At 47.2% G+C, this 10,365-nt stretch overlaps 1 protein-coding gene and 1 long non-coding RNA gene across 2 annotated transcripts in view; one reads left to right on the top strand and one right to left on the bottom strand.

Annotated features, from left to right (window-relative positions):
• WWTR1 (WW domain containing transcription regulator 1) overlaps positions 1-5,620 on the bottom strand; it is a 141,824-nt gene extending 136,204 nt beyond the window's left edge. The window contains exons 1-2 of the mRNA XM_054480241.2: positions 5,150-5,620; positions 4,261-4,694 (exon numbers count right to left, since the gene is read on the bottom strand). Coding sequence (XP_054336216.1) covers positions 4,261-4,691 — 431 coding nt within the window. The 5' untranslated portion in view covers positions 4,692-4,694; positions 5,150-5,620. The remainder of the gene's footprint in view (positions 1-4,260; positions 4,695-5,149) is intronic.
• Positions 5,621-6,764: 1,144 nt separating this feature from the next.
• Positions 6,765-9,431, top strand: LOC129032644 (uncharacterized). Its single transcript, XR_008501423.2, has 3 exons — positions 6,765-7,720; positions 8,503-8,717; positions 8,841-9,431. It is a non-coding gene; the product is annotated as an uncharacterized LOC129032644 (long non-coding RNA).
• The last annotated feature ends 934 nt before the right edge of the window (positions 9,432-10,365 follow it).

Genomic DNA, 10,365 nt, shown 5'->3' on the forward strand with positions numbered 1-10,365 from the left:
CACTGCTGCACTCTAGCCTGGGTGACAGAGAGAGACCCCGTCTCAAAAAAAAAAAAAAAAAAAAAAAAAGTTGATTTTAAAAAAAAGGTGATCTAACAGACAAATTTAAAATATTATAAACATCAAACCTGGGAGAGAAAAAAGAAAACTAGCTTAAAGAGCTACATTCTCACTTTCATATCAGGTGCTAAAAGTTGATAAATCAAAACATGGTGGTAAAAGCACATTACTTAGGCTTAAGAAGGTAACAATCTAAGAATTAAATATGGGAACAGTTCAAAAAAATTAAAAGGTTCCCTCTGTGAGCCTTGAGGAGGTGAAAGAAACCATTGTTTTTCAACAAATGTCCTCCTGTATATTGGATTTGTTACCAAGTGCATGGATCACTTGGACAAAAATAATTTTCTGTCACACATTTGAGAAAAGGCAAAACACTAAAATTGTCACTAAAAATTAGACATGACAGCCAAATGTTATAGTCGGAATTTTACTTAAGAGGAGGATAAAATCTTTTTTCTTATAAAATCACGTTATTCAAATGAAAGATTTTTACAAGAATGTTTGCAAAAGACTAAAGATGGGAAATTCTACTGAAGCTAGATAACTTTCTTCTTTATAATTCCCCATTTTCTGGTTTATGTACAGAAAGCATGTATTCTATTTATAATCAGAGACCTTTTAAAAATTTAATGTGATCAGTATTCAGTCTGTGTGCCAGGGTGCCCAACACCCCAGCCTGATTCATGAGATTTAGAGGACAGCAGGAATAATGAATGAACACAGTGGTTTTTAGAGGCTAGGTGTGTTAACATTCAATCTGCTTCACTGTCACTCTAATTTTTAAAAGCTTTTTATTTAGAAATGGGGTGGGGGTGGTAGTGGCTGCAGGTGGGTACCACCATGCCCTGGTCATTGTTACTCTAAAGGAATATCTGAATACCACAGGTCACCTGAACACAGGAAACGTGTGAATGCTCAGGAAAGGTGCCTTCAGGAGGTTCCAGAAAGTGATTACATCATATACCTAGGAACGATCTTACCTGAGAAAATGACAAAAGGCTTTTTTAAAGCTTCTTAGATGTCCAGGCTGTGTTTCCCATTAAGTTCATTGTTTAGCTAAGGAAGTGACATGGGGGAAAGGTGGGGGTGGGGAAAAAGGAAAACTGTTCCCTAAGTAGACAGCAACAGATTAGAGGTCCAGTCCAGGGTCACCATTAAATAACCACATGACTTTCCCAAATTCCTATCATCACCCTTTTCTGGCCTCAGTTTTCTAGTCAAAAACTAAACTAAACAAAATTGACCCTTGTCATTCTAAAATCCTTTGATTGCCAACTTATAAAGCTCTCAACTCCCAACAGAGTCAAGAAAAAGATTCTTCTTCTGGCTGGGCATGGTAGCTCATTCCTGTAATCCAAGCACTTTGGGAGGCCAAGGCAGGAGAATCACTTGAGTACAGGAGTTTGAGACTAGCCTAGGCAACATAGTGAAACCCCATCACTACCCCAGCCAAAAATAAAAAAATAAAAAAATAAAAAAGATTTATCTGCTAGCCTCAGCCCTATTTCATAGATGGCAAATAAAGTAATAAACAGACATAATGAAAAGTAACTCCGAGTGAGTCACCATCATTTTTCAAGCTTCTACTTAATCCACTGAAATATACTGCCTTTTGAGGCTGTGTAACAAAGTGTATGACATTTACCTAATTCCAACTTTAAACAAAACTCTACAAGAAATTCGGAGAACTCTTGGCAGATTGCTTATCCTTAAAGACAATAGTCACTGACAAATGCTTAAGCTCTCTCAGTCACTTGGCCAAAATACTTCCAGGGATAGCATCAGAGCAGGCCAGCCTACTACTTACACATTTTTTTCAGCTGTCATTTTCATTGACTACCCAAAGTGAAGTGAAGATGCACTCTGCTTTGGATTGGAGAGTGGTTGTGAGTGGGGGGATGGGCAGAGAGCACACAGCAACTTTCTCTAAATCCAAGGCTAACTTCCACTTTTGCCCTTGTTCACAGGCAGTTCTGAGCTACTCCAATCATTCAAAACACAACGTATAAAGGAATTTTTTTGTTTTGCTTTTGTTTCAGGGTCTTTTTCATCTAGTTTTCCTCAGGTATTAGGCAAGCCTAGCTCCTATTTCGTATTTTTAATAATCACAGTTATACTGATCATATACCATACGTATGTGTGTATATATTCATAAATACAGTTTAGAAATCACGTAGGACTGGGGCCAGGCATGGTGGCTCACATCTGTAATCCCAGCACTGTGGGAGGCTGAGGCGGGCGGATCACGAGGTCAGGAGATCAAGACCATCCTGGCTAACATGTTGAAACCCCGTCTCTACTAAAAAAAAATACAAAAAAAGTAGCCTGGCATGGCGGCGGGCACCTGTAGTTCCAGCTACTCGGGAGGCTAAGGCAGGAGAATGACGTGAACCCGGGAGACGCAGCTTGCAGTGAGCCGAGATCGCGCCACTGCACTCCAGCCTGGGTGACAGAGCAAGACTCTGTCTCAAAAAAAAGAAAAAGAAAAAGAAAAAAAAGAAAGAAAAATCATGTAGGGCTGGGCATGGTGGCTCAAGCCTGTAATCCCAGCACTTTAGGAGGCCGAGGCAGGCGGATCACTTGAGGTCAGGAGTTCAAGACCAGCCTGGCCAACATGGTGAAACCTCGTCTCTACTAAAAATACAAAAATTAGCCAGGCGTGGTGGCGGGTGCCTGTAATCCCAGCTACTCAGGAGGCTGAGGCAGGAGAATTGCTTGAACCCGGGAGGCAGAGGTTGCAGTGAGCCAAGATTGTGCCACTGCACTCCAGCGTGGGCGACAGAGTGACTTTGTCTCAAAAACAAAAACAAAAAACAAACAACAACAACAACAACAAAAGTCATGTTATTACATCATATACTTGACTCCATCAGCTACTTGGAAGTCAAAGGATTGAGCACGTGTCCAAACTATCACTCAATAACCCAGAGAAGACCAGCTGTGGCAAAAACGACCATCAAGTCTGTTTCAGAATCTCAGCATTACACCAACCTCAGAAACAAAAAAAGAACTCCTTGAACAAGATACCAACAGCCTTGAGATGGGGAAGTAATAAGAATTGGTCACTGGTATGAGTTAACGGGCTCACTATAGTAAACTTCATCCATCACTGTGTATTCATTCTTAGGGCTCTCTCATAGCAATCAGAGCATCAAATACTAGTGCCAAAGAAAGGCTTGCTTAAACTTTTAAAATTGTACGTAGTGTCTCCACTTTTGAACTAAGGCTACTCTACTAAAGAAATATGAGCTTTAAAATGAAGTCTAAGTCAAGTTCTTAGGAGAGGAGTTTCCCTCACTGGCAGTGCAGGCAATCCTGAACCAAGTGGTCAGGCTGGCACAACCTCCATCTTTGATAGCCTGACCCTATGACCTCAATGGAACATTTCAAGTTCCAGCTTGGTTTCTCCTGAGGAATGTAGTTATCTTAGGGTACCACAATTGAAACAACCTCCTCTAGTGTTTGAGAATATATTTTCTTGTGGGGTGTAATTTGAAAATTTCAACTAATGTAAAATTCATGACATCAAAAAGCTGGAATAATGTGAAAGGAAGAAGAGTGACAAAGCAGGCTTGTGATTTGATGGTATTTTAGGTTAACAAGTTTAATGTAATAAAATTCCTAACACAATTTTCACACGATTGATTTGTCCAGCCCACAACTACTTCACCACACAGTTGCTAATAACATCACTGTACTGTGTGGCCATTATGTCACCCAGCTGAGAGCACTATGGCCTACCAGCCACTGTTCGCTTTTCCAGCTTGCTTTTCCCAAGAAGATAGAAACTGCAGACCACCTACTTCACCAAAAGTCCCTCTGTTCCCCAAGCTTCACAGCTTTTCTCTGATTTATCTTGGTATCACACCCCAAAGGGCCTGGCTCTGGACTATCTGACTTAGAGTGGCCAAGGAAGGTACTAAGGGTCTGTGCCCAGAAGTTGGCTTCAATCCCGCAGATTCAAGGCAAAGTCACCTGTGTGTTTTATGGTGGATGAACTTCACCACTGCTTCTGATCCCTGCTTCTGACCCTTACAATTCCAACACTCAGAGACTCACTGCCTGCTTCCAGTTCTCCATATCTGTGAAATAACCGTGGAAGGACACGCACCATCTCTCTCTCACACACACACACACACGAACACACGCGCGCGTTGGGCACTGTGACTTGGTGCCTTCTTCGGCTCCAGGCTGACTTACTTGAGGAAGTACCTCTGGCCAGTGGCCGTGAAGGTCATCTCCCAGCCCGGGGGCAGTGGCAGCTCGTCGGTCACGTCGTAGGACTGCTGGCGGAGGTGCGCGTGCTGCTGCGCGGGGCTACCCGCAGCACCCGCGCCGGTGCCCAGCTGCAGGGACGCGGGCGACGAGTGCGAGCGGACATGCTGAGCACCCCCAGCCAGCCGAGGCCCCGGGTGGCCGCCCGACGAGTCGGTGCTGGACTGGCGCGAGTGCGAGCCCGAATCAGGCTCCTTGAAGAAAGACTCCGGCAGGATCTTCTTCCGCCACGAGCTAGGCTTCGGATTCATGACAGAGTTGAAGAGGGCTTCGAGGTCTGTGTCTAGGTCCTGCGTGACGTGGATCACTTGCTGCCCAGGCGGCGGGAGCGGAGGGGGCGCCGAGGCCGGATTCATCTTCTGCAAAAAGAAGGTCAGATCTGCCTTTTATTTAAAGTCGGAGGAAGTGGGTAAGAGGGTTACAGGGTGAGAGGGCGAGATGGTGGGAGGAAGAATAGAGGGAAAAGGAAACGAGGAGACAGATAATTGCCCGCCTGGAGATCCCAGACACTCAGCGGTAAGACCAGCAGGATGGGGGAGGGGTCCCGCCTGGCCTCGAGAATTATGCAACTTTCTTGAAGCAAAGAAGTTGCCTGGAGGAGGAGAAGGAAGGGCGAGGGGTGGAGGGAGTAACTGCATTCGGGGCTTGCTGAACCGCAGGATGGCAAAGGAAAGGTCGCAGGTTTCCAGGACAGGCAGCCCCTCCAAAGAAGTTCAGCCCGAGCCAACTCCACCACGTCTCGACTCCGGAAGCCCAAGGAGCCTGGAGCCCTGGAGTGGTGCGGGGTGAGCGCGCGAGCTCCAGCGGGCACTACCTGGGCGGGCAGCGAAGCTGAGCCTGAGCGCGCGGCGGCCGCCGTCCCGCCCGAACTTGCCGTCGGGCCTGGGTCGCTCGGGTGAGTCCCGAGATTGCGGAGCTGGAGCCGAGGCTTGGCTGACAAATCCCGACCCGACTCGGTGCCTGGCAGTCTAAGGGCTTCGGCTCTCACATCCCCCGAGCTGGCCTAAGGCGCTCGTGCTGGGCGGAAAGGAGGCGCAGGAGAAGCAGACAGCGCGGCCGCAGCAGCTCCCGGACTGTCCCATAAACAAAGTTTGCAGCAAACTCCCACCCCCAGGAAAGAGGCGGGCCCGAAAGTTGAGCTGTTGAATTATGTATGACCTCTTAGTCCCTAGCCGGCCGGCCCCCGCTCGCCCCTCCTCCTCCTCCTCCTCCTCCTCCCACCCCCGCTCCAGAAAACCCTGGGCGTGATGGGTACTTTACTGGGTAAGAGGAGACGGGTGCCCCCCACCCACTCCTCCCGGCCCCGCGGACCTCTCCCGCGGAGACCTGCATCTGCATTCCTTTGAGTTTACCACGGACTTGGGGCGGGATCAAAGGGAAAGTGGCCTGAGCCTGTTTCATCAAGGGGTTGTGGACCGAAACCAAGGCCGGGGGTGGCGGAGGGCACGCGGATGAGGGGCTCAGGCCTAGGAAGGGCCGGTCCTGGACACCGCGCCCTCCCCTGCAGCCAGGCGCCGAGGCCGGCAGCACCCGGAGCGCCGCACTGACCCGCGATTCTGCCCGAAGGCCGGCCCGGGTGCGCCCCGGCGCGGGGAGACACCAACAAGGCCAGCTTTTCCACGAGAGGCTGCTTAGCTCTTGTGACCATATTTGGTCTGGCGAGGAGGCATCTTGGCTGCCTGGCTCTCAATTGTCTGCTAGAGCACAGACGGTGCCCAGAAAGTGCCTCTGTCACTGGAGATGCGGCTTCGCCAACGGGTGGGTTGTAAACAAACAACTTTCAAACCATTCATCAATCCTTAATTTCCTCTACGGGGGTGACTCAGGCCACTAGGGATTGAGAAGAAACCGGGTCAAAGCTGGGTGCTGGAAGAGAAGAGCAATTGCGCCCCCCTCCCCCGCAACATCCGTGAGGGTTGTGGGAGGATTGGAATGTCCCTGCCGCCCTCCAGGGAGCCTGGAGCCGAGATGGAACCCGAGCAGGTGGCTGGGAGTAGAGAGGGTGCGCCAGTGACCCGAAAAAAGCCACCCACCTTCCCACCAACTAGATCTGAGCGAGGGATGGAGACCCCCTGCCTCTAGCTAAGGGAAGAAGGTCAAGTCTGGCGAAACAGCTGCGGGAAGTAGGAGGAGGCCTTGCCCTTCAGAGCAGCTCAATTTCTTTTCTCTCTGGTTGCCTCTCCACTGAGGGGAAAGGGTGGGGGGAGATGGCGAGGTAAGCCAAATTCCAGGAAGCCCCTACTCCACCCTATTTGATTCAAATAGGAGTTTATTAAGTAAATCAAACGAGACAATGTAAAGCACTTCGCACAGCACCGGGCTGGTTACGTAAGTGTTTGTTAAATAAAACAGAACTGTATGTTCTTCAAGTTCACGTATTGTGCCTTAATTTTTTTTTTTTTTTTTGAGTGAAGTCTCCCTCTTGTCCCCCAGGCTTGAGTGCAATAGCTCCATCTCGGCTCACTGCAACCTCCGCCTCCCGGGTTCAAACGATTCTCCTGCCTCTGCCTCCCAAGTAGCTAGGATTAAGGCGCCTGCCACCACGCCCAGCTAATTTTTGTATTTTTTAAAAGTAAAGATGGGGTTTCACCATGTTGGCCAGGCTGGTCTCAAATCCTGACCTCAGGTGATCCGCCCGCCTCAGCCTCCCAAAGTGCTGGGATTACAGGCATGAGCCACCTCGCCCAGCCTGCCTTAATATTTTTACAGGGCAAAATAAAGTCAAAGTTAAAATCTGGAGCTGCCTTGAAGGAGAAAAGTTTAAGGAAAAGACAAGGCCACTCATAGTTTTGCCTCGGCAAAGGTAGAATTTTGGGGCCACTCGCTGAATGGCTGCATCCATATCCAAAACAGAACAGCACCCACCAAAGTGAGCCACTTCCCCTGTTATCTGTACTTGGAGGTGGCTCCAATTCCAGACTCCTCACAGACTGGAAGAAATTAGGGCCGCCTTACACTAAGGCAGGCATACATGTAGCATCTTTTTTTTTTTTTTTTTTTTTGAGATGGAGTCTCACTCTATTGCCCAGGCTGGAGTGCAGTGGCATGATTGCGGCTCACTGCAACCTCTGCCTCCCCGGTTCAAGCAATTCTCCTGCCTCAGCCTCCCGAGTAGCTGGGATTCTGTGCAGCAAGTCCTCTGCCCATAGGACTGGCAAAAGGAAAGGGGAAACTAGCACAGGTCACTCCTTGGAAAGTAGAATCTTTGCAAGCTACTCTCAGAAGCCATCACCATTGCAACAACGGGGGAAATAAGCTATCGAACAAGAGGAAGTGACTGGAACCTAATGATACTAATTCAGAAGTCACAAGGCTGACTTGATGATTAAAAGATGAAAACTTGAGGCCAGCCCTACTCTAGGAAAGTCCTCATCCCCAAAGAAAGGTGAGAATCAGGGTTGGAATTAGATGGGCAGTGAGAATCAGGATTGGAACTGGAGGGGCAAGGATGCAGTCTTCATTTCTTTCCAAGCTTCAAGAAATAGTGCAACAGATAAAGTAGATGTCTGAAATGGAAATTGCCCTTAACACAGGATAACTGAAAAACTCCCAGTTCCCAAATAGCATATAAGATATAATAGTGAATAATTCAAAAGATTTGCTGTTGTCCCAGCCATTCCAACAATAGCTTCAGATTAAATAACATTTACAGGTGTCTCATATGTATCAGGTACTGTCCGTAAGAGGCAGCACAGTGGATAAGTGTATAATTTCTGGAGCAAAACAGCTGAGTCACCTCGGACAAGACATTTAAGCTCTCTATTCTTGGGTTTCCTCCTTTGTAAATTAGGGACAATAACAGTACCCACCCCACAGGATTCTAGGTGAAAACACAGACACGTTTTATTTGTTGATATTTGATTTAGAACACAATATTTGAAGCTGGCTCTACCTGCTACATTATGCAAGTAGCTTAGCATTCCTAAGTCACAGTTTACTCATTTACAAATTGGAAATAATATTGTGGTATTCTCTCTGCTACGTTGCTGCCTTTCAATGGCCCAGCCTCATGTTATTTATACCTTTATGTAGTCCCTTCCACTTAATCTGGACTGGGCCAGTGATTTGCCTTAACCAGGAAAATGCAGCAGTGAAGTTGTGCCACTTCCCTGCCTTTCCCATCCCATCCCCTAGGAAGGTATAGAAGCTTCCACTTTGTACTTTTAGGAGACCTGAGCCACTAAGTAAGAAGTCCAGTTACCCTGCTGGATAAACCACATGGAGAAGGAAAGGCCCTGAGATACTTGGAGAGAGGGAAAAGTCCAGCTGCCCAGCACCTGAGCTGAGCCCAGCCTCAGCCAACCCCACCGGCTGACTGCAAACACATCAGTGACCACCAGTAAGACCAGCAGAGCTGCAGAGCCAAGCCCAGCTGCAGAATTGTGAGCAAATAAAATGGATATTGCTTTAAGCCACAAAATATTGAAATGTTTTTTTAAATGTAGAATGTGCATTCTAAGAATAAAAAATTGCAAATAAAGTCTTTTTTTTTTTTTTTTTTCCAGACAGGGTTGCACTTTGTTGCCCAGGCTAGAGTGCAATGGCTTCATCTCGGCTCACTGCACCCTTCACCTCCCAGGTTCAAGTGATTCTTGTGCCTCAGCCTCCCGAGTAGTTGGGACTACAGATGTGCACCACCACGCCTGGCTAATTTTTGTATTTTTTTAGTACAGACAGGATTTCATCATGTTGGCCAGGCTGATCTTGAACTCCTGGCCTCAAGTGATCCACCCACCTTGGCCTCCTGAAGTGCTAGGATTATAGGCTTGAGACACCATGCCCGGCCACAAATAAAGTTCTTTTTTTTTTTTTTTTTGAGACGGAGTCTTACTCTGTCACCCAGGCTGGAGTGCAGTGACACAATATCAGCTCACCACAACCTCCACCTCCCGGGTTCAAGCGATTCTCCTGCCTCAGCCTCCTGAGTAGCTGGGATTACAGGCGCCCGCCACCACACCAGGCTAATTTTTGTATATTTAGTAGAGATGGGGTTTCACCATTTGGGCCAGGCTGGTCTTGAACTCCTGACCTTGTGATCCACCTGCCTCAGCCTCCCAAAGTGCTGGGATTACAGGCGTGAGCCACCGCGCCCAGCCAAATAAAGTTCTTAATACAAAGCCTGCTTAACATAATAAAGCACTCAACAAATATGGCTGTTTTGTTTCATGGAGACCTAAAGATAAGAAAACTGGATTGATGAGTTAGAAAGTATTTTGTCCAAATATATACAATGAAACCATGTTAAAACAAACAAACAAACAAACAAAAAAACCCTGAGATTCAGCCCAGGGTTGTAACTCTAGAGCAGAGTGCATTCTCCGGACTGCATCCTGTGTGAGCCAGGAGTTGCTCCCTGGTATTGCCATTTTAAATCGTGTGATACCTTTTGTCTGACTATCTCATAGAGAAACTCCACAGCTTTTATAAGATAATCAGTTGAGAGCGCACGCCTGCTGATAGATATGTAAATCTTTCCATTTGCAAACACTTTCCAACAAAGTCCATCGCCTGCTTCTAAATCCTCCCCGCAACACACTTCCTACTGAAGCTTCTCTTGAGTCATCCCTTTCTCTTCCCTCTGCTCACATCCAGTCAGTGGCAAGTGCTATTGATTATTTCTTCTAGTGTCCCCCAAAATCCATACTTCCCTTCCCACTCTCACAACAGGACCTTATCTCAAAATGCTTGAAGTGGTCTCCTAACTGGTTTCTCTGCCTCCAGTCTCTGTTTTCTGGTCTCCTTCTTTTATGATGTCATTGCCTAGCTCAGAAGTTTTTTTAACAACTGTTCGCAAGTATATAAGTCAAAGCTGTCAATCTAGCACTAAAGGTTTCCCAACACACTGCCATCTTCATAACTTTCTGACCCTGGTTCTTACATGACCCAGTAATAAAGTATCTTTCTCCCACTTCAGCCAGGCTCTGACCCAAGCATATTTGGCCTAATTCTTTAATACACCTACCTGAACTCTGCTGTTTGAATTCTGCTCAAAATTGTCCTCCAAACTCCGTTGCCAGGCATTCAGTAATC

The sequence above is a fragment of the Pongo pygmaeus genome, chromosome 2, assembly GCF_028885625.2.
Source record: "Pongo pygmaeus isolate AG05252 chromosome 2, NHGRI_mPonPyg2-v2.0_pri, whole genome shotgun sequence".
Taxonomy (NCBI): domain Eukaryota; kingdom Metazoa; phylum Chordata; class Mammalia; order Primates; family Hominidae; genus Pongo; species Pongo pygmaeus.